This window comes from Mastigoproctus giganteus, chromosome 6 (assembly GCF_048544385.1).
Source record: "Mastigoproctus giganteus isolate SK-2022 chromosome 6, ASM4854438v1, whole genome shotgun sequence".
Lineage (NCBI taxonomy): Eukaryota > Metazoa > Arthropoda > Arachnida > Uropygi > Thelyphonidae > Mastigoproctus > Mastigoproctus giganteus.
In genome coordinates, this window is record NC_143580.1 from 111,251,436 (window position 1) to 111,276,998 (window position 25,563).

Here is a 25,563-nt window from a genome sequence, read left to right on the forward strand (position 1 = left end):
TATAAATCCGCAATATGAGAGATGCCTGATGGTGTGGAATAATTTAAATTTCGGTATAGTTTAGGGCTAGAGATTCAGGTTACGTAAGGAGTTGACTAACATACAAGTTGCATCATTTCTGTATATAGCCCACCCACTGATGAGAAGCCAATAAGCTCCGAAACGGTGCCGTATGGGTGATGGTATCCGCTAAGAATAAGTAACAATAGTCTTCAGTGCAATATCATGGCAACTCGTTGTGAAGGTATTCACAATAAGAGATATACTTAATAAGTAGTTGGCTACGTACAGAAATGACGCAATTGCACTAACTTGAATGTTAGTCAACTCCCTACGTAACCCGAGGCTCTAGCCCTAAACTATACTGTACTGCTGTAATAGAAAGTTATTCTGAGAGAGAGAGAGAGAGAGAGTAGCTTGCTGTGATAATTGGTTAAATAGTTAGTGATCCATAATATTTTATTCCTGTTGAACTTGAAAATGTTATGATCCTTTTCAAAAGTTCGGAATTCAATCATTTGAATGGTTTTTCTTATCAGCTTCTCGTTTGTCACTTCGCTAACAATCCATTTGTAAAGCCTCTGTGACACAAGGAACCGCACATAACCTAAACCGTCCATTACTTTAAGCTTGTGAAACACAAGGAACAGCGCAGGATTAAATGTGTATATGCATAATAAAATTTAAAGTAACTCATTGAAATATATTTATATAAATGAAAGTTTGTAAACATATGAAAATGTCATCCCAGCAGTTTCTGTCAGATAAAATCTGACCGGATGTGGAATAATCAATCGGTGGTTAAAAGTAGAACCTACTGTAAATGTGATGTGCTATGAAAAAATATGGGACCTTTCATTAAAATGTGCAGAATTATTTAAACATGTTCGGTGTAATCGCATATATAAGGCTCATCGGCACTAATGAATGAGTGAATCCTATGTTGAGACGAGAACGATTTCTGCGCAGACTAGACTGCCATGGTTGATTACAGAGCAAGTGGCATGCCATTCCAAATAACACCGGTTTCCAAGTGTTATTTGGAATGACGCTTCATTTAGCACACTGGTAAAATACGCTTTTGTTTTTATTTATATTTATAGACTGATTTTTTAGTTTTCCATCGATTATACCTCTTTGAATAGGCTGGGTGATTTTGTTTACAGCTTGGGTATTTGATACGAGAGGAGTTGCAATCTTTGAAGTTGTGCTCTAAGGGTCCAACTGCCATTTTGCACAAATGGCAGTTCCGTTGCAAGTTCTTTGTGTATGTCCAAACTTTTTGCACCTTTAACATTTCAGGGGGTTAAGGATGCAAGGTCTGAAGTTGCAAATTAAGTATCCAGCGTTGATGGATATCAGACGCTTCGGTAAGCTAAACGTAAGGATTATACTGCGCGTAGGAACAAGGTTAGCTTCACGGCTTGTCGAGATTCTTTTTACCTCAATCACTCCTTGATCTTTAAATTAGAATTTACTCTTCTAAAATATCAAGTAGGTTCTAGTCTGAAGCTCCTCCTTTTTACTGCATATATTACTGATCCATAGATCAGTGATTAGTCTCCCCACAGGGGAAATATTTCGGAATTACAACTACCTGAAATATCTAAATCTACTGCTTAATTCTGCAAACCTATAATGATTTAATAGAAACGAATAGGTTCATCGACTCATCACTGCCATCTGACCGACCAGTAACTCTCAATTATGAACGTACATCTGAATCTTCAGGGTCTATAAATTGGCTGTTGGTCTTTCTGTCACTCAATCACAACATTATCGCTATCAGGCAATGTTTCACGACAGTATTGGCATACTGTGCTCGACTTGCTCTTCAAGAACTGTATATCTTTAAACTTTGTTAAATGTGAATATATTGGAGTCAGTTTTTTTTTTACAGTCCCTTATTCTTTACGAACAACTGTTCCTCCCATAATCTGTTCTCCCTCTATTTCAGTTATTTAATAACTGAGATAGAAAATGTCCATCGTAAATTTACTAAATACCCTTCTTTTCGAATTCATTTCGTCTGCTATCATATTGACTATTTAACCTTCATAAGCACTTTGATTTAACTGTCCTTAGCTGTACGCAGATTTCTTTATACTCTACATATAATAATTATAAGTTTTATCTCTCTTACTTGTTTCTGTCTAATGCTGCCTGTCTTTCCATCATCCATAATGCGTGACTAATCAATAATCATGAGAATAACATCCTTATGTCACTTCAGTCTTTTAATAAATATGAAATTCAGTACTACTCCTCAAACACATTTCAATTACAGGTATCTATTTAATATCTATGTAACCTTTTGTCTTCTGTTTAACTCGTTAAATTATTTATAAGTTGACTCAAATGTTATTGTCTTTCATTATAACATTCTGTTATTCGCATATTATTATCAATATATTTTTTTTCTACAGTTCACATATACGAATTTTTTCCATGTTGTAATTTATATAAACCTGAATGTTCACTGCCACTATCAGTCCTAATTGTCCTTCGTTTTTATATAATTTGTATTGCGATGCAAATAAATAAACTTGCCCAACAGATTTTAGCAATCACTGATTTTAACCGTCGGATCAACGACCTATTTCTTTTTCATTTTTTTGACTTCCCTCGAAAATATAAAAAAATCTCTTTTATACAAATAAAAGCATGAACTATACGAAACAAAATTATAGAACAAAAAATTTATGAAGCATATTTTTGAGTGAAAAGTTGCTCAACACTGCATAGAAAAGTTCAGTGAAATATTACCGACTTTATTTACGTACATTGGCCTTCACATCCCCAACTCCAAGGAGTGACTGTACATGCGCGCTAGCGCGTTATAGGCTATATTTTGTCGTAAATCCTGTTACTTAATATCAGCGCCATAACTTCCACTGCAAGCACCCTTAGGAATTTCAGAACAACTCCGTAAAAGTTTAAGAGTTCTCAATTATCGATCTGCTCGCTATTGTAATAGATATTAAAACTTGCCTTTTATAATTCTTGTTTCCTTCAGCCTCCCTGAACAGTCACCAAGGAAACTGGAGTTTCACGGTAAAATTGGTCCGCATCTACTCTCGCCGACTGAATATTTCTATTCGTGTCTTAAGTAACAAGCTGCTGGTAAACCGATTTCCCAAAGGCAGTGATGCAGAAAGGATGTCATACTTTGGTTGACTGCTATTGATTTCTTCCTTTCCTTCGAAGTGAGCAGCAAAGATAGGCGATATTTAAAGTCCAAGGTCTTCAGAAATCGATCAGAGGAGGCTGTTAATTTGCGTGACCCAAAGTATTTCCTTTCTTTTATGTACGATATGATTTAACGACCAACCACATCTCCCTCTTGGTGTGCGTCCAGGGATACTTTCATGACTTACCCTTGGAACAACATTTCGTTACGAATCCAAGGGAATATTTCGGAAACCATGGCAACCACAGCGATATGGAGGCTTCAGATGCATTCAGTATTCGCTAAATAATGCATAACAATTATATATCTAATATATATCAAAAAGAAGTTTTCATTTCATGGAAGGAATATCAGTCACACTTGTCTAGAGGAATTGGTGACAGTGAAGTAACATTTTTACCCGACTAGCCAACTCTACCATGTTCTAAACTAGAAACAACGCAAGTCGGTTTTCGTCTTTTCTGGGGTGTCAAGTGGGGTCGGAAAGACCGCCACTGATAGATATTAGTTTCGGCTACGCGGCGCCAGTATATTGTGACTGTAATTTCTGTATTCTGTGGTCTATTTGCTTGTGTTTTCTTTTTTTTTTTTTTAGCGAAAAACCATGCAACCCAAGCCTAAGAGAAATTCATCCTAACTCAGCCAGATTATGAAATAAGCCTATAAAATTTTTTCATGTCATTCACGTGATTCCAACCCAAGGGTTTTCAACCATGGCCACGATTATATCCGCAGTGGTCCTATAGGATGACTGAGAGATGGAAATGGCATGCCAAGAAGTTTCTAAGAGCTTAAACCTAAGTTGGAATCAGCCTGAAAGCAGTTCGCGTTTGACATCAGTTACATTGAGATGGCAGCAAAGAATACTAGTATTTCCTGTTGGCGAGTTTCTTGGGATTACCCTCAACCCCCAAGACATTTTATAGGCATTAGGCCAATGTAGCCGAGTGGTGAGGAGAGAGAGGGCAGTAGCACACGTTCCGTGATTCTAACCCTTAACAGCCAAATACAATTAACGATTGTATGTATTCATGATTTATTGTAAAATTCCTTTGATCTGGTGGCCGCGCCAGAGTATAAACAACGAGGAATTCAAAACCAGATTTTTCCAAATAGATAGAAATTGATGCTACCATTGTTCTGCCGGTAATCTGAGATAAAGGAAGCAGTTTTTCCATAAAATGAACCTTCCCCATCATATAGAAATCAGGATCAGTCATAACTTCTGATAATAAAAGCGGAATTTCAACTGCAAGGGCTGCTCAAACTTACTTTTTTAATCAGTACATTACGTACGTGCAAAAAAATAATTCAACAGATATCCCACCCAGACTTTCCTAATTATTCGATCCCTGCCCTTTTCTATTCCTTGTCGTTAAGATGACAATATATATCGGTATACAACTTCCTTTGTTTTTGGCCGAAAACATGCAAACGAGAATAACAAAGAGAGAATGGAACTTTTGCTTTAAATAAATAAATTATAAAAGATTTTGTAAATAAGATAACTGCTATGGTTTTTCGCAGTGCAAAAATCAAAATGTTTCCACAGTGAAACGCAATGAATGAAACAGCAACATCATTCGAGTGTCGTATGATTTGTTTTAAATATAAGCTACTTTGGACATTTCATCGAATCAGTTGACATCGTCAATAATTCTTTCTAATAACATTCTCTTTGAATGAACAGCAAGGATGGTCTCTACACATCCATCCAACTGCAATCACATCTTATTTATCAAATGTACGTAATTTCCTATAATCTCATTCTTTCTTTCAAATTTGTGATTAATGTCATTAATCAGAGATGCAAATTGCACTTAATTACAAAACTACAGCTAAATTATGGATTTTCCTAAATAAGCTCACGAACTTCTGAAAGAAGAGAAATGCCATTTGTACTTGGGTACATCCATTTTGTACGCACAGAAAATTTGTTCGTCAGTGAATGACCCTTTTAAGTTTCAGTAACTACACTGGTGTGCAAAATTTTAAAGACCAGTCAGGTTTTCACCTGTAGCTTCTCATAGGAGTGGCCTGGATGTAGGAGAGGCATACCAAAGGAACCTCGTGAGGTACAGAAATGATGAAGGAAACAACACCGACCCAACAGCGGAAACAAAACGGTACAGAGGGACTTTATTCAAAATGGCAACATAGCACTGGCTACCATGATACAGATGCATCACTGCCAAAGATGGAACAAAGGGAAGAGGTGGTCCTCAGTAATAGATATGGCCACCCCTAATGTCGATGCAGGCTTTGCACCGCCTGTCCATACTTAGAACAATGTTGTTGATAAGTTCTTGCGGTAACATCATCCATTCCTCTGTCAGCACCATCTTCAGCTGGTGAACATTTTCTGGTGAGTGTGGACGTGCCGCTAGACGTCTGCCCAGAGCATGCCATATGTGCTCGATGGGATTTAGATCGGTCTGGAGAACGGGCAGGCTAATCCATACGAACAATGTCCTCACTTTCCAAAAGCATATTACAGCTGCAGTGCGATGGGCTGTGGCGTTATCATCCATAAACACGAACTCCGGGGTCAATGTCACCTCGGAACAGACGCACAGGAAGAAGGATTACCTCAGTACAGTAGCGTGCACCGGTTACAGTATCTGGAGCAATTCCAGTATCTGGAGTTGTGTACTCCATCCAAGATAACGCCTCCCCAGTCGAGTACACCTCGACCGCCATATCGATCCCTTTCAGTGATGTTTGCGACGAGATCCCATGTCACAACCTCTCGCCAGATAAGCTGGCGAGAGGTTGGCACACGGAATCGCTGCTGAAACTGAATCTATTCTCATCAGTAAAGAGTACCTTAAGTAAAAATTTTTTGGTTGTAACTTTTAGAAATAGTGTTGGTCCTTAATTTTTTCACACCAGTGTATGATGATACTTATTGGTTCTATCTCATATTAATTTTGGTTTTATTAGTACATAAACTACAAAGAGTTTACTTCTTTATAGTAAATGAATTTCGACCATTTAGCTCACTCGTAAGTATAAAACACTTCATTGTATTTCATATAATTCATATAATTTTGCTTTCTCATATACTATGACTCACTGTGACCCCACTAGAGCATAACTTCCACTTCTTTTCTATTGTAGGTTGACCTTCGTCACAAGGACGAAGAACCTAATACCAATCGTGTGGCGATAGGTATCGATCTCTCAGAATTCTACTTGAGCGTGGAGTGGGACATATTAGATGTCCCAGCAGTTCGCCACGAGAAGTATTACACTTGCTGTGCAGAGCCTTACGTCGATATCACCTTCAGCATCAGCATGAGAAGAAAGACCCTATTTTATACAGTAAACCTCATCATCCCGTGCATGGGGATATCTTTTCTCACTGTGCTAGTTTTCTACCTTCCGTCGGACAGCGGGGAAAAGGTCACTCTGAGTATCTCAATTCTTCTGTCGTTAACTGTGTTCTTTTTGCTACTGGCGGAGATTATCCCGCCAACATCTCTAGTGGTCCCTTTGCTGGGAAAGTATTTATTGTTTACAATGATCCTCGTGACTCTTTCGATATGCGTCACCGTAGTGGTGCTGAATGTACATTTCCGTACGTCCTCCACCCACAAGATGGCCCCCTGGGTGAAGCGCGTCTTCCTGCAAATGTTGCCCAGACTTTTACTTATGCGACGGCCGTTATACTCGCCCGAATCTAGAAAGCTCATGGTGCGAACGTGCAATGGCACAGAACTAAGAGACCACAGTGCCCCCCAGCCTTATCCTAGGAAGAATAGCTACGATGTAGAGTACGGTTTAGAAGGTCATTTTAGTGGTTGCAGAATACACGGTTATGCGGCAAGGCTGAACAATGGCATCCCCGAAGAGGAGCCACCCCCACCGCCTACTCCTGTGCAGGAGAGGGAAAGGAGTCCAACAGGAATTATGCGCCTCCACTTTTGTCCAGAATTTCAGAGAGCGATGGAGTCAGTGCACTTTATAGCTGACCACACGAGACGATACGAGGAACATATAAGTGTGAGTATCGCGATTATTTCTAATATTAATAGCATCCCTAATAATTATCATTAAGGACTTTATTTATTCATAAATATAGTTTGCAATACAGCTTTTGCAAACGAATTGTTGCAATACAACAATTCGTTTTCATTCTGTTACAAGATACTTATTTTTACGTTTCCACTTGATTGCTATTCCATAAATTTCAAATAAAATAGAGAAGTTTTTGGATTTAATTTGAAAATTCATTCTTCAGATCAGAAAGAGTAAATTGTCAGCACAAAACCATAGATATAAATCGATAATGTGGTCGTGTTTGTTCTTTTTAGCAACAGAAGCTATTGCTAAATCTGTGGTGCCATCTGATGCTATTTGTCACCTCTTAGAAGTATATCAAAGCGCTGCAGGACAGTGCAGCGAAAATATCGTACAAAATGAACTTTCACTACATGGTCTACTTTCCACTGGCTGTTTACATGCATCGTTTATTATCTGGGTTGCTGGTCTCACGTGGTACGGCTGTGAGCTTCTTCTAAATAGGTTGTCAGCGGTAAACACGCAAAGCCTAACCCAAGTACAAGGAAATTACTCAGCAAGGAGCCGTACACCGAAGTGAACAATGAATGTCAAAGTTTCTTTCCACTTTCTTTTCATTATTATAGACTAACAGTTGGGAAAGCCTTTAAATAAAGACTTCTAATAACAAATAAGACAACTTAGTTTGTTGGTTATGTAGGAACTGTTATGATTAATGATAATTAGCGAAGTCTCGAAACAATAAAGCGTGGGAATCAAAGATTTCTTCATAGTACACTTTGCGGCTTATTTATGGAAGATCACAGGGGACCTTTCCACAACCTCAATTATAAAAGACCTGGAAGTAACTGTGTAGTCAGACATGAAATTCTCTGAGCATTGCAGACATGCTGCCAGGACAGCTTATAGGGTTTTGTCAATGATATACAGAAACTTTGCTAGCAGGGATAAGGAGGTGATTATTGCTTTGTATAACACCATGGTTATGCCACATCTTGAGTACTGTGTTCATTTCTGGAAGCCTCATTTGTTGGTTCGGGTGGAGCGAAAGGCAACCAGATTGATGAAGGGAAAGAAAGGCAGTTCTGCAAATTCCAGCGTCTCGAAGAGATTTGATTGAGGTGTTTTAGGCCTTGAATGGATTGAGTAAGCTGAATGTTAATGGTATTCTTCCACTTGCTGAGACTACGCACACGAGGTGGCATAAATTAAAGTTGAGGAAAGATGGTCGCAGGATAGACGTGGGGAAGTTTGCCTTCAGCCAATGGTTGGTTGGTTGTTGGCACAGGCTTCTGTTGTTGTGGAAGTGAATATGTTGAATATATTCAACGTAAACTAGACAAATTCTTGGGGGGAATACAGATGGGTGAAATGACTTTTTTTTTTTTTTTTTTGGTTGATGCTATATAAACTTCTTTCTTACATCATTTGTCATTGCTACTACTGCTATTACAAGTATTAATTCAGTCTTTAGATTAAAGATGAATGATTCCAATAGCTCCCTTTATCGTTACGCTTTAAGTTTTTCATTTAGAATTATGGTAAACATTAATCTACACTACTCTCCCCGTCTGCACTAGTCCTTTCAGAAATCCAACGGTAATTCTTCTGTATACGTTCGTTCTTATCTCGAATTACTGCCGCTAATTTTACTTCTGTTTAGAGAATTCCCAAGTATCTCGATGGCCATTAGAGAAATTAACATACTTCTTACATCCTCTGGGATTACCTCTAGAAGGCCATGATAAAGTTGAGATTTCTGAAAGTTTCAGTCGGAAAAGTATACCGGTTAATGTTTATGAGCAAATGTTCTCTAACTGAACATTTGGACTGAAGCGCCGCATTACTTTAATGATGTCTAGCAGCGGAACCTCAGTTTTCGAAGATTAGTATAGCTCTACTTCCATCGATTATCTGTTAAAGTGCTGAACTGTGTACTCATTTAACCAATGAAAAGCATGGTTTTAAAAATAATGCTCCTTTAGATTTTCTGTGTGGTTTATAGAATGTGCACTGATGCAATCCGTGCCAAAATATTAGAGAATGCTGTTGATGGAGTGCTGGCCTCCATTCACCCGGGATATAAACATCAATCCAAACTGAGCATTGATTTTACAAAGTATCGTACTTTGAACGGCACAGCAACTTGTCATGGATTACTGCATTCACGTATTCATTGATTATACAAGGTGTTCGTATTCCTGGTTCTATTCTCCAGATATTTCTTCCCATATCCGCCTGTTGCGCTTTACAAATTATTCGGCAACTTATCGATCGCATTGAAATCCGAGGCTATGGTGGGGAAAGGCGGGGAAAGGAAGGTGCCGAATATATTTGGAGTTCTCTCCAGACTGCCCTTAATGCCACTTCATCCTTTAATGACACTTTACAGGACGACAGTAACGCTACCTTCTTGAAACATTCCACCGTTGTAACACTTATAAAGGAAACGAAGCACGAAGAATCTGACCCACAGCAGTGTTTAGGTTACACGAGAATTGGCATGACTCTCCGGGATGATGAGAGGACTCAGCTTACATAACGAAGGCTTTATCAGAAAGCATGGATTCAAATTCGCATCACACAAGCAGTGGTACTCTGCTCATCACTGGTAGCGGATAAAACTAAAATAAGGTGGTTATATATGGTAGGCAACCTATTACAACTGTTTTCTTTGAGTTGTTTCAGGTTTTCGTGAGTGCTTACCAATTTAAAGATGTGTGTTTTTAGTTTCATCAGTTTTCTCTGTTATAAAGGGGCAGTCATGGTCCATTCAGCTTCCACATGACAGAAATATTCACATACTGTGAATTCCGATTTGGGAATTCACAGTATGTCTCCAAAATGGTTACTCTGGTTCCCCGAAACTTTCTTTTGTGTTATTATTCATCTTATAGAGGACGTCAATATTTTTTCTTTTGGATTTGTGCTTTGGGTAGAGTCCCTGCTTTATTCCAGGTTAAAGTAACTTAACTTTTGAAGGATTTTGTACTGTTGTGCTTCTATAAGAAAGTATGCTGTTATTGGTTAATTAATTTCTTTTTGTGTTAGTTAGTTTATACTTATTTAATTATAGCTTGGTTGTAAGCAGGGGCAGCGCCTCATGCAGTTGACACAATTTTCAACTGCAATGTTCGCGTGTGGTGTGAAAGTGTTCATTTCATTTGGTTCATTTCATTATCAGACCGCGTATAGTTTCGCACTTTCGTTTTAACAACAGGAATTAGGTTACTTACCTCAATCCAGATGCCGAAAGTTTCCAGAAGGAATACTGAACTAACATGATGTTGCGTAACTTGCGCTAGAGTAGAAAACGGCGCAGAATTATTTATTCCAGTGAGCTACTATTAACGAATCTAAATAGAAGAACGACAGAAAGTTGTTTTGCGTAATTAAGAATCATGACTGAATAATGGTAAATGATATTGAATCCAGAATACCCCTGGAAAAAGGGCCCATGCTGTATTCGTTTCATGCATTGCAAGCAAACATCGCTCCATTAATTATTAATATATCTGCATGCACCATGAAAGGAGTGCAACCGGGATGGCTTGTAATAAGTTATTTGCATAATGTATTAGATGAGATTGGGTAGCTTGTTCATCGAAAAAGATACAAAATAAAAAAAGTTATGCAGTCAGCCTTTTAAATTTTCCAAGTTATTGGGTGTAATGATTACAATGAAATTGTTGTTTAGAATTTAAATCATTGAAAATAATCCTTCTTGTGCTCATCATTGAGTACTGTTCATTTCAAGTAGGGGAAGGAAACGGAGGAGGAAAGAGATGGATAGATCTATAGTTTAGTGGATCATTTCTCTCTTTTATCCGTATGGTAGATATTTATATCAGATTTCGTGAAATATGTATGGAGACAAGAGTTAGTATAATTCCAGCACTTCGGAAAGCTATAGTTTCCAAGGCAGTCTGCAAGGAAAAATGACTACAGCAGAGTCTGGTATTCTTTGAAACACTGAAATTGTTATACTGCGGAGGATTGATAGCTTCTATCCCATCTAGTCATTAATCAGAGTACATCTACAGGGCCCAGTTCATTTCTTGTGAATAAATGTCTACCCACTCATAACAGCTAATCAAATCGAAAAATTAACTTAAGTTTCATCACAGACCTCTACAAATATATTGCATGGTGTTGTATCGGTTGGTATTAACGGAGAAAGTTTGGTTCTTTAGTTTTTTGGAGCTGTTTGCCTTTATGATCTATTTCTGCTGTTTTTTTTTTTCCTGAGGACATGGAATGAAAAGATGGGGCGACCAGACCCATGCACGAATGTCTAAGAGCGGTTCGTCCTGATTAATATTATACCTGACCAGATATGGTGCAATTTTGGAATTGCTAATGGTTCTTATGCCGCTTTCTTAATAATTTTTTCCACAATAGTTTCAACTCTGCAACCTTTTCAAGGAGAATTTAAGCTTGGGAAACAATAAAAAATGTATCACAGTAAACGAAATCCAGTGAGTATGGCAGATAAGGAACCACACTGATGGAGTGCTTTCGCAAGAAACGTTTTTGAATAGAAAGCGCCGAGTGTGTAGGGGCGTTGTCAGGATGCAAGGGCTAATTCCCTGGAACCCCGCTTTTACCGGCCGTTTTCTCTGAACGCATCGCGCATTCGCCATAAAACAATTTTATAGTATTCCAGGTTCACTGATTGATCATACGCAAATTCATAATTAACAGTGCCCTCTGAGCCACGCATACTATAACCATGCTTTTCACATTTGATCGAGATTGTCTTGCTTTTTTTGGGTCTTGATGAAACTTTCACTGAGAGAACCGGGCTATTGTTTCCGGGTCATAGCCATAAATCCATGATTCGTTACTAATATTGATGGAAGGAACAATGTGGGTCAGCAAAAGTACTTTGATGAAGATCGTGACATGCGAGAACTTGCAGCATTCTTTGATAATCAGAGATGCGAAGCACAAACTTGGCTGAAATGTTACGCATTCCTAAATCTTGGATATTTAGACGTCGATCACCTCTAATCAGATCAAGAATATGAACGGTTCAATCAGCCTAATTTTGAAGTTGAAGACGATCATAGCAAGGATCATCTTCGATGATAAAAAGCCCTCTTTAAACTTTGAGAAACACAGAAAAGCCTTCGAAGAACACATAGCACCATCTTCTTCAAAATCTTCTTTTTTTTAATGTTTCGTGGTTTCTGTTTGCGCTTTTCCCTAGTTTGAAACAAAATTTCATATACTTACTCAGTAATTCACTCATTTTAAAATGAAAAACACATGAAACACCTTCTATTCAACTCGCTAATCCAGACTGACAGAATATAAATTAATGATTCGTATGTCACAGTATCTAAATGAGTCGCCGAGCATATTACGAGAAGTCGAAACTCACTATGGCGCCACAATTTAAAGGTTGGAAGTCAGTCCACGAAAGTTTTGATCACATATGCTACGTCTCATGTTGTTAAAATGTGGACAGTAATGTGGATATAGTTAAAGCGCTATCACAGTGCATGAAAAAGGAGGGTTACCAACCTCACAGCTGCCAATACGATTCATTTTTTTGATTAATGTTTTGTTCATATCTGTACGAATCTCTGTTTATGGAAGAGTTGTTGAATAATACATTCAAAATTGTTGAAGAATAGATTAGTTTGTTACAGATTTATGGTTATTGAGTAGTGTGCATTAGGTTGGGTATACGAGGGGTTTGAAAAGTTCGTCGCCTGAGTATGAAAGGTTTAATTAAGGAGTCTAGTAACACGTTACTTTTCAACATAGTCTCCTTTGGAGTCAGTACACTTTTGCAACAGATGCTCCAATGCATTGTTTTTTTTTTTATATTAAAGAAGGCGATCCCAGCTAGCTTTCCTGGCAAACCGCACCATCTATCGCAATACTCTATATGTAATTTCTAGCATAACATATACTGCCACTAGGTGGTTATCATTTCTGGCGCATGTATATGGCTAGGGATCATCGGCGAGCATACGGATAATATCAAAAGAGCATCAATCGTCTGCCAGCGTGCTGATAACATAATACATAGCATCAATATAATTCATTAGTTACATTTAAGTGAAACGGCAAATACGGCATCAACATTACACTCCCAATTTGGAGGATATGTCAGTTCATTAGTTGAATGTGCGAAGAAAATTTTATTTTGGGCCTCTATGAATGCATTCACTATTGTAATGATTATTGTCGGTGGGAAAATGGATCCCAGCCAGGTCTTTTTTTTTTTCAAATTAGAAAATAGTTGAAAGTCTGATGGTACTAGATCTCCTGAATAATCAATGAATTGTCATTTCACATGGGGGGATGGTCTAAGATTTCAAATCCGCACTCATGCAACAGTCAATGGCAATGATAGATTTCTGAGTAAGCTCGGTTTCCTGGCAGACTCCTTTGCTGAATTTTCCTCGGCATTGTTTTTGATGTTTTCACGCATTTTCAACCCCTCAATAATGTTTGTTAATATGCTCCTGTGACTATTTGGCCTCTAAAGTTAATTCACTGGCAACAGAGGGGACTTTTCCAAATTTTTGGAAGATTCGTTAGTAAAGATGCTCAGAAAGCCTGAAAAATTGGCAACGGATCCCAAGGCATATCGCCCTATATCCCATCTTGGAAAGCTTTATGAGAGATGATTAGCGCCTAGGATGCAGAAGCTTTTGGCTACAAGTAATATGATTTATAATTCACAATTTGGCTTTAAGAAAGGCCACTCCACTGAAGATGCCATCAGAAATTTGGTGAATCTACGTAAAACTACAGACAAGAAATACATGATGGTTGTTTTTATCGACTTTGAGGGCGCTTTTGATACACTCTGGTGGGAGAGCGCCCTCAGGTCACTTCGAGAGGCAGAATGTGATTATTTACTATATCTGGTTATTAGATCTTATTTTTCAAATAGGCAGATAAAAGTCATCTCACAACACTTGGTATTTTCAAAGTTCATTTCCAGAGGATACCCACAAGGCTCGGTCCTTGGGCCTCTCCTCTGGAATTCTGTTTTAGACCGATGGTTTCTAAAAGAAAATCAATTTGCAATAAAATAGCATATGCCGACGATTTAGTGCTATGCATACCAGGCAGGTCAAGACTTTTGCTAGAAACACATGGGAAAGAAATCCTGGATGATTTGCTGGAATGGTCTAGAATAAACATATTAAAAATTTCTGAGACGAAAACTAAAATGATGATCTTCAATAATAAACTGGATTATAACAGACCTCCTAAACTTCATATCAACAATGTCCAAATTCTTTATGTTTCTCAAAATCTTGGTCTCTTAATGGATGATAAATTTTATTTTATTCCCCCCACCTAAAGAACTTAGCTGAAAAGATTAAGAATTTTACTGCCAATGTAATTAGGCTCTCAAGAGCTGAATGGGGTATAAAGCACAAAACTTTGGCATTATATTATAAGACTATATTTTTGCCAATTGTAGTATATACGGCTGCCATATAGTTTCCTAGGGTTACTCACGTCACAAAGTGAAGGCCAAACTTTTATCATTGCAGAGAAAGATGATATTGGCAACACACACACACACATGCTGCAGAACAACATCAACCAATGCTTTACAAGTGATCTCAGGTTGTATTCCGATAGGAGAAAATTAATCTTTGGACAAAATTCACTGAGAAGTGGAAATACAGATGGCAATCCAGTGAAACAGGACTCACTACTAGGAAGTTCATTGAAGATGCAACGTTTGCTGTAAATAAGAAAGCTATGGAATGGTTTTATCCTTCAATGACAACGTCATATATAATTACTGAACATGGTTCACTGCGGGATAAATGTGTAAATTTGGACTTGAACCTGACCCTTTGTGGTTTTGTGGGGCAGTAGAAGATTGGAGGCATGTTCTGCTTTATTGCCCAGCTTATGGCTACTTTAGACAAGAACTATTTAACAGCACTCAACCTAATAGGACCGACAACCTCGATATTTAAATTCAAGATGCCAAGAACTTTGCAGCATTCCAATCCTTTTCTGACAAGGTATTTAAAAGAAGACACACCTTGTTTACTAATTCTAGAAGTGGACAGTAGACTGATGAACTTATACAGTAGATTCATGAACTTATATTTCTACCTTACTAGGTCAAACAGCTGTTAACTTAGAAACTAAATACTGTGTTCTTAAATTAGTAATAATATAGAATGTATATAACTATACATAGAATGGTATTAACTATACATAGAATTTTTATTTTTTTAATTATTATTATTTTTTAATTTTTTTCCCGTCGGGTTGGGCAGCCTGAGGTCCCCTGTCCTTTGATATTGCACTCCTTCCACTGGACGACAAATTGGTGCAGCAGCACTAGATAATATAACCAGGCACAACTCCTCATGCTTAGAAATGGGCAGTCTTGACCAGGTGCTGATCGCTGTACAGTGCAGACATCAGTTACTTTTTCAACACAGATTTTCTAAGGTGGAGTTCGACCCAAAACAAGTACATACGCATACACACATATATAGTATATCTTTTATTGCTTTTTATTGCTTGCAAGTGAAGCTGTATAATTAAATTTGTTTCTTACGCAGAATGCATGCGATGATTGTAAATAGAAAGTGTTTGTATCTATGTATATTTGTATATATGTAATAAAAATGTATGTAAATAAAAAATAAAATTCACTGGCACCACTCCATCAGCATTCCAAAAAACTGATGCCGGCAGAAGGAATCAATTTGGCTTCCTTTGGAGGGGGTGACGAGCTGTGTTTCTACTTTTTTAACTGCTCCTTTGTCTCTGACTGAAAGGGATGGACCCAAGTCTCATCCATAATCACAATCTTCGCAAAGGAAATTTGCTGAATCAGCTTGAAAACAATGCGAATGGTCACTTCACTTGACATTTTTTGTACGCTTTGGTTCTGCTGTCGACAACTTTGAGACCCACCATGTTAACACCTTCTCCATAGTGAGAACCTCTGTTATTACGTGGTATACACGTTCAGATGAGACTCCCAAGACTCTGGCAGTGTACCGAACTACCACTCGTCGATTACTGATTGATCACATATTGTACACACTCACAGTGTCAACAACTTCTGGAGCGATGGACGTTGCAGGTCTTCCACAGCGTGGGAAGTTCCAGATTCTCCCTTCCTTGTTTAAATGTCATTCCGCGTTAAACTTTGTATTTCTGTATTTTATTTCTAAATTTCCCGTGTTCACAAACTTAATGCTGGATGGTCACCGTTGCATTTCGGACAATAAAGAGATGTAAACGGTAGAGTTACATTATACAAATAAATAAATAAATAAATTTGCTCTTTATGCTCCCAGACCACCACACACAAGGTCAGTTAGAGGAATTCACAATGTAGAGAGAGAGAGAGAGAGAGAGAATACATGAACAGTACCGGATTTAGTAGTCAGGCGGGCGTAAAGCACGGTCAACCCAGCGCGTGCACTTGCGTACCCACCTGCTTGACCACCCTACTATGGATCCAATTATGATGCACGTACATTCCCAATAAAAACATTAAGAAAATAAATTATAGGGTTTATTGGGATTATGAAAAATAAAATAAAACAAACCACAGACTACAAAATCCATCGATTTCATCGGTCGTACTGAGTGACTTAACCATATAATCAATATTTTGATACCTCTCTCTGGGGTATCAAAAACATTTATGCCGAACTTGTTTACAGCAATTGCGCGTGTATTCAGTGAGCAGTATTTTTCGGATGTCCATGTGGACAGGCTGGATGTGAAACATAGCGAGATTTCAAACGTTCACTGGTGATACGAAAGCTCATACTCCCTATTTGATTACTCATTTGAAACACTAAAACTAGCGAGCCAGCACACCAACAAACCACCGAAATGTAGACGTTATTATTACAATGGAGCAAGAAAAACAAAAACTGAGCAAACAAAGAGCTTTGCAGATGCAGCGAAGAATTCACCTGCAGCTAAACAGGAAAACAATTTAATAATGATAAGAACCACATTAGACAGTGAGTTAATCTCTAGCGATGCAGTAAAAGAAAGAACAAATCAGCAGCTAAAGCCGCAACTAAGGATATCAGAGTCAAATCATTATAATAAGAAACAATGGAGTTATTATTGAGACTGCAGCCAAATCTAACTTGTAAAAATTAAGAAATGTGAAAATATGCAAGATATGGATTTAAATGTTGAAACCCCTCAAAGAAAAGGTTGAAACTCTTAAGGCTTCATAGTGTACGATATCGGCAGCACTTTAACCAGGGAGAACTTCTTCACTGAGTTGCACTGTAGATATTTAGAGAACACGCAAAGGAAGACTAAACAGAAAAGTAAGAATATAGTTTTCTGCTAATGCAAAAAATAACTTTAACTGGGTCATTGAGATATCACCCTGGATAAGAAATGCACTAATCAAATAGGAGAGAATCTTCTAATGCTGTAAAATACTCCACCACACTGATGATGGAGTGTTTTAAGTGTTTCTTGGCTTTGGGCAATCCTCCCATTTGTGGTCATTGTGTCAGCGAGAATCTATTCAAAGAGTGTCAGAAAAAGCATGAAATCATTCAACAAGAGATACCAATCGTCCAGAATGTAAGAGAGCCCTGGAAACCCTGGATCATAACTTTAATAATATGAAAAAGGAATTAGTCCTCTTCCAGATTAATGGAAAAAGAGCCATTTCGGTTGCATATCAATTACACAAATAATGAAGGGAAAAAATGCGGACAATTTTCTAATAAAGGGCAGAGTGAAGCGATGCAGCGGTCACCCACAACTAGTATAGAATTATTATGACGGAGAATGATACAGGTGGCCCAAATAACCGGAATCCACTGTATATAGCGCAATATGGTATAAGTCGCTGTTGTTCTTAAAACTTTATGACAACAACTAGAACTATCGGAATCAACTCAGCCTTGTAGCTACTTGCTGTTGAGATTTGTTTGGATATTATGCAGATGCAGCGAATGCAATGCTAGGTATTATGCTAGGTAAGAGGACAGCAGCTGATCTCACAGATGCATAAACAGCTCGATGTGTTAAAAAAAAAAAGTGGCTCTAGATAAAATTAGGTGTGGCACCCTTTCTCCAGTTCTTGAAGGAGAAGTCATGTTTTAGGTAGAGGTTATGCCAGGAAAGGAGGTGTCTAAGTGATAAAGCTACAGTAACACCAAAATCAGTTAACAGTCCTCTGATCATGAATACCAAAGGGTCGGTCGGCAGTCCGGTGGGTGCTACACAGATTTTCCACAAGTATCTCAAATACTGATGTCCATGTGAGAGCGAGGCTGGGATTTCATTTTAAACGCACACTACGAGAAAATCCACCCCCAAAATTAGACTGCAGTGGGTAAACATAGAGGAAACTTCCCTGTCTTGCTGACATCATGTCCCCCCATTGTGGAATGATGTGGAAATAGTTGATACCCGCTGCAGCTGGTCTGGATCACGAAACAGAGAATCATTGTGCACAGTGTGATCTCCCCCTCTCACACAGGTCGCTCTGGTCCGATGACTTTTTCCCCTACTATCTCTGCTTCCCTTCCTCAACTCCCATCCCAACCTTTCTGCCTGGTGGACTCTACCACCACAAACTTTTTTTCTGCTCCTAACAGTCTCCCCATGTGTGTGGCTCCCTCTATCCCTTTAACTTCCAGTTTCCACGTGGATAGTCTTCCTATCATCCATCTATTTTATCTCACCCCTCTTTCTCCAACACTTGAACTATCATCGTAAACTAGTACTTCATACTTGAACTATCTTCGTAAACTAGTACTTGATACTTGAACTCGCGATCTAAGCTTTCAATAGCGCTACCAGCCATTTGAGGAAGAAATGCTATGGAAATGTGTGTTTTCAGTTTTCCAAATTTAAAGCAGCAACAGGTGGCTTCATTGTTAGTGCATTCATCACATTGCGTGCAAGTGATTTTTGTGAAATAAATAAAATAGCGCCACCTTCCGCAGATCCCTCGGTTCTTTCGATATAAGTTTGAATTCGATAAGAATATTACCTATACTTATCTTCATTGACGTTGGTCAGGAGATTAGCATTAGTAGAGGCATACGATTCAAGAAAACAAGCTTATGCAACATCAGCCAAAAAAAAACCCTCCCATTTCACCCCTCCATTTATCCCGAATGCCTGTTCAGCTCAGCCTTAAATTTATTTAGGCTATCAACTTCCACAACAAAAGATGAAAATTTGTTCCACCAATTAACCACCCGCTGGCAAAACTCAATTTCCGCATATCTATTCTATATCTGACTGTCTTTAATTTGAATCTATGCCCACTCAGGTTCTTAATCTCAGCAAGAGGAAGAATCCCATCAGCATTCAGCTTGCTCAACCCATTCAAGGCTTTATACACCTCAATCAGATCACTTCGCATGTACCTACTAAGCCAGGAGCTGCAGTAAGCAGAACTTAAGCCTTTCTTGGTAAGAGCACCTGTTTGTTCCACTCACTAATCTCGTTGCCATTCGTTGTACTCTTTCTAGCAACTGTACATCCTTCCTGAAATGAAGGCTCCAGGCCTGTACACAGTACTCAAGGTGTGGCCTGACCATTGCCTTGTACAACAGGATAATCACCTCCCTGTTCCTGCTAGTAAAATTCCTATATATCATTGACAAGACTCCATGACTTGTCCCGGCAGCCCGTCTGCACTGTCAGCGAACTTCATATCTGATTGCACAATTACCACCCAGGTCTTTTTCACTTTCTACTTCCCTGAGTGTAGTACCACACAGTTGATACGTTTCTCTTGGGTTACTCTTACCCATATGCAGTATTTTGAATTTGTCAATGTTAAACTTCAGTTGCCACTTCTCAGCCCATTTGCCCAACTTATCTAGATCCAGTTGGAGTCGCATACTGTCTTTACTGTCGTTAACAACCCTGCCAACCTTTGTATCATCTGCAAACTTGGACATTAAGTCTGATATACTTTCATCAATATCATTGATGAAAACATAAAAAGTTGATGAAGGAGGAGTAATGAATTTTATTCTGATGGCTCGAATATTATACAGTATATTTCGATACCATGGAACAAATTTTTGATGTTGTTATTAGACTTTGTTCATCGTCCTAACCGCGAGAAATTTTTTTTTATTGGTATAACAATAACGGTAACATTATATGCTTAGAGTAGCACTGAGGAGGTGTGTATTAGTATTATTGAATCTGGCTTTGTTTGCTGTGTGCGTGGATTATTGCTGGAGATATGCTGTTAAAGAATTGGTCTTGGTCTCGTCGATGCAATGCAGGGTTATCTTATACCGTAAGGAAGGAGCACCCAAGATTGCCCTTAACGACTGGTTGATGAGGGCAATGGTTATTCTGCGAAGACAGTAATTTTATCAGAGAGAGAGATTGTTGGAATGTGACACCACTTCTGAGCATATGATAAACTAGAGTTATTGCTAACGATGTCTAATAGTGGAATAGGCGTCTCTTACTGACTGAAATCCATTTGGGACTCCGAATTGGTTATTCTACCGTTTCTGAGGCTTTCCCCGAAAGGTCACTACATTGGGCTAGATTGCATAAAAATATTCATATAACTGGAAAAGTTATATTAAATGTTCGAAAAAATACCGACTACGAAACTACATTATTTCAGTTTCGTGAAATAAAAAACTTTACTAAGGGGAAAACATAAAATACGACATAGCGTAAGAACTCTTCGATCCACCTTTTTCTGAGACGCCCTCTGTTTCTTTTTCCAAATGGTTTATAGTTCATTGCCACCAATTTTCGATACTCGTTTAAAATTAAATATAACGTGTTTAGAGATTAACGATGATTAAATTGATATTTTTAAATATACTATGAAAAAAACAACATATTAATATAATAATGTAAAAATTTGGCGTTAAAATTGTAGTCCTTGAGGTTGTCACAGACATTCTTTCAGATATGCTACACAACCTGTAATTTCTACCTGAGAGTGTAAAACTCTGATGGAACTGATATTCGAGTGAATTCAAGTCAAGTGGACCTAATTTTGGCGAAATCCAGACGGTCTGTGACAGCCAAATTCTCTGCTTGCACCTTGACGATGGTGGGACTGTTAGTAATCCTGGGTATAACCTCCACGCACAAGCACACTGTGGGTGACCACCCAGGTGTGAACCAACGTAAGCAGGTGTCGAGGTGTGGCGCCCACACCACATGGATGAATACCGCCCCTCTTTGTTACCAGACAATACTTGGTGGTAGATGACTTTCATCAACCGGTGCAATACCACCACTTTGCTTATTGGAGGTTTGAAGTGGTGGAACCCATGTTTAGTCTCCAGAGCTAAGTACGGGTCAACCTTTCCCCATCTCTTCCATCATGCAGTATGATTTATGAGGTTATGAGGAACATCATGGCGAGATCCAATCTTCCGCAAACATTTTGAGGATACAGCTCTAAAACGGTTTTCGCAGCCAGGCCGCTAGTTAGCACACCGGACCAAACTTATTGGTAATTCTTTAGGAGGCTTCAGGATCAGCTAGTGTATGATCTTGCTACATCTACTCTGCCAGATAGTGATTGGAGGGAGTCCGAGTAGTGTGTATGCGGGTGGCATTGTCGAGGTCACGTTATGTCAAGAATCTGGGTATATTCTTACCATGTGTACGCCATATCCAAAAATTTCATTACTTCATACAGCATGTCCCCCCTCCCAATTTTTTTTTACTATTGAATACACCATGAATTGTCAAACTAATAGAGTAAGCTTATCCGCGAAAATATCTAAACCTCCCAAACACTTCCTGGTTCATTTCACAAAATATACGTGGTCTCAATTCTAATCTCAACGATATCCATTTCCACTTGCAGTAAACCAAACTCCATGTACTTTTTCTGACAGAATCTCAGTTCCCGGTTGATTCAACTACTGCTCATCTCAGTTGCCCAAATTATTCTTTATATGATTCATTTCGACTCAAAGGTGGTACTTGTACATATGTCCGTTCCGACATTCCCTGTCAGAGACTTGGTAATTTGAAATCTCCTCTTTTAAATCTATGGCTTAAAATCCCTCTACCTCATTCTGTCAAATTCATCTATTGTCTCTACCGTTCTCCCAACTCCACTAACCACTTGGAGCTCTTTGACTTCCTCTCTTTGCAATTTGACTTTCTCCAGTCCAACTTTCCTAACAGTGAAGTAATTTTCCTTGGTGATTTTAATGTTCACCACTCCAGCTGGCTTCCGTTTTCTAGTCACACCGACCCACTGGTCGAGATGCTGAGGCTTTTGCAATTGATAATAACCTTCCACAGATTGTTCATTTACCTACAAGAATACCAGACAGTCCTAACCATACAGTCAACGCGCTTGATCTTTTTCTCACAAACAACCCTTCTAAGTACACAGTCGAAGTGATTGGTCCTTTAGGCACCTCAGATCACAAGTTAGTGATTGTCTCTTCTCCAATGGAGCCTTTATCCCGTGGCTATTCCCAACCTCGTGTTGTTTGGCATTAAAAGAATGCAAAATGGGATGACCTGCGAGATATCTTTTCTTCTTTGCCTTGGTCGGATTACTGTTTCAAAACTATGATGTCAACGATTGCTCAAATCGTGCCAGTGAAATTATTCTTGTAGGAATGGAATCATTTATTCCACACCCCACTTTAAAATTTCGTCCTTTACCTAAAGCGTGGTTTTCCAATGAATGTGCTAAGGCTGTTCAAGAGAAGAACGTTGCATATCGTAATTGGCTTGTTTCCAATTCTTCAGTTTCATTTTCTGCCTACACCAAAGCTCGCAACAATTGTAAAGCAGTTATTAATCAGTCCAAAGTAGAGTTTCAACAGGCTAAGAGTAGAAAACTTGCTTCTTGCCCTAATGGTAGCCGAACATTCTGGTCTCTTGCCAAAGCTATTGGCTGCAACTTTTGTCCATCTCTGCTCCCACCTGTGTCCAAACCAAATGGTTCTGTTGTCATTTTAGCTAAGGATAAAGCTGACCTGCTAGCATCCCATTTTTCTTCCAGCTCATGTATTAATGATCTTGGTAAAACACCTCCCACCATTCCCAACACGCTCCATTCAATGCTTCCTGTGGTCTTCCGTCAAAAGGATGTCAGAAGGATTTTGACGAATCTTGATGCTCCAGGTCCCGACTGTATTTCTCCATTTGTTTTCAAAACCTGTTCTCCTAGATTTACTCCTATTCTTTGCCGCCCTTTTTTTTCACTTTCTTATTCCAAAGGTGTTCTTCCTTCTTCTTGGAAATTTGCTGATATCCAGCCAGTTCCTAAAAAGGGTGACAAAGCCCTCCCATCCAGTTATCGTCCCATTGCAATTACTTCTACTCTTTCTAAGGTAATGGAGAAATCAATTAACCGCTAATTCTTAAACTACCTAGAAACCTTCTGTCTGATTAACTATCGGCAGTATGGATTCCGTCAGTTTCGATCCACTGGTGATATTCTGGCTTATGTTACCCATTTATGGACTAATTCAATCGAAAAGTTCGGTGAAACACAAGCAGTTGCTCTTGACATCTCAAAGGCTTTCGATCGTGTTTGGCATAAAGAATTTCTAAACAAGCTTCCATCTTATGGTTTTCCAACTGTTTTTTGTAATTTGTTATCCACTTTTCTCTCTGATAGCTCATTTAGGGTAATGGTAGATGGCTGTCTGTCTTCTAACTTCTCCAGTAATGCTGGTGTTCCCCAAGGTTCAGGTCTTTTCCGCCTGTATATTAATGACCTTCTTCCATTGACTGGAAATCCTAGCCACAGTTTTGCCGATGATAGCACATTGCATTCCACTTTCCATTTTGAGAAACCTTGCGCTGCTTAATCAGCTTCAACTTCTCGAATATCCGCTACCAGTTTCTTAAATGCTGATCTCCATGTAATTCTCCAATGGGGCAAAGACTATTGAGTTGATTCCAATCCTTCTAAAACTTAGTCTTGTCTTACATCTAGCAAAAAAAACGATACTTCTGCTCCTATGCTTATCTTTGGTACTCTCTGATTTCTATGCAAAATTATATCTCTCTTTTGGGGATTACCCTAACTTCTAATCTCTCTTGACACAAGCACATTACAAATATTGCTTCCTCTGCATCTAAAAAAAAACTTGGTTTTCTCTTTCTCTCTCTCAGCGTTACTTTTCTTCCAAATAGCTGTCACTCTGTAGAAATCGCAAATCTGCCTTACCATGGAATATTGTTCCCACATCTGGGGTAATGCTCCCCAAAACCTCTCTCAGGCTTCTTGATCCATTGGGCAGTTAGGTTAATTAATGACTCATTTCTAACAGAGTCTCTCCACGCTCTGTCTCATAGACTACTGTTTCTGCTGCATGTCTCTTTGAATTGGCTTCTATAATTCCCCTCTCTCTCTTTCAAAACAGTCCGAACACGTGCCGCCACCAGCCAACATCCATTTACTGTCCAACTTCAAACTCACAGAACCAACTTTTCATCTTCTTCGTTTATTCATTCAACTGCCGTTTTCTGGAACAACCTTCCTTCATACGTTTTTCCTGAAAATTACAATCTACAGAAGTTCAAGTACAATGTGAACAAATATCTTCTTTCGTCTTCTCAACCTCCAACCCAAGCACGGTACTAAGTGGTATAGGGCCGACCGGGCTAGCCGGGTGGGTAAAGTGCCTGCCTGGCAACCCAAAGGTCGCGGGTTCGAATCCCGCCTCGGGCTTGGATATTACGATGGTGCTGCACTGTCCGGTTGGACCTCACGGCGACAATACACGAGGGGAGCAGGAAAAAACTGGTTTCTTCGTGTATTGCTCACATCATATGATAAAAAAAAAAAGTGCTATAGGTTCTAATACCTCTCGTGTTTGGGGTTTTCATAAAAAAGAAAAAAAATATATATTCTTACAAATTATTTACAATGGGAACACAAAAATAGTTTTACTCTCGTAGTAATAATATCAAGTTCATAATCCTCCTGGAACTATATTTTACATTTCATGCACTGAATAGTATAACCTATTTTGTTTTCTTCATAAATTTCCAATACTGTATAATGCCACTGCCATAATTCTAATATCGGATTTTCTTATTTGAAGCTTCCGAATAAATCTTATTTATTTATTATTTTATTTTTGAACAAACAGTCCACTGCTTCTATTCTATGTCTTCACACGGCTGTTTGTAATAATTGTGACCAAATAATTCTTTCTAGTGGATATTAGATTGCTAGAAATTGCTATTTATGTCTTTTGTTTTAGATTTTCCAGGAAAAGTTGGTTGCAATTCCTGCAATGACAGAATTTTCATGCGCCTCTCCTAATAGAGCTGATACGGGGAATTGAGTTGCATTTTGAGATGAATTTGTCCAAAGCCGTTTGTCTGGAGCTTGATTGTGATGACAA

At 38.7% G+C, this 25,563-nt stretch overlaps 1 protein-coding gene across 1 annotated transcript in view; it reads left to right on the forward strand.

Annotated features, from left to right (window-relative positions):
* The window catches only part of LOC150084509 (acetylcholine receptor subunit alpha-like), a 483,889-nt gene that overhangs the window by 445,810 nt on the left and 12,516 nt on the right, over positions 1–25,563 (forward strand). The window contains exon 6 of the mRNA XM_090375255.1: positions 6,311–7,195. Coding sequence (XP_090231381.1) covers positions 6,311–7,195 — 885 coding nt within the window. The remainder of the gene's footprint in view (positions 1–6,310; positions 7,196–25,563) is intronic.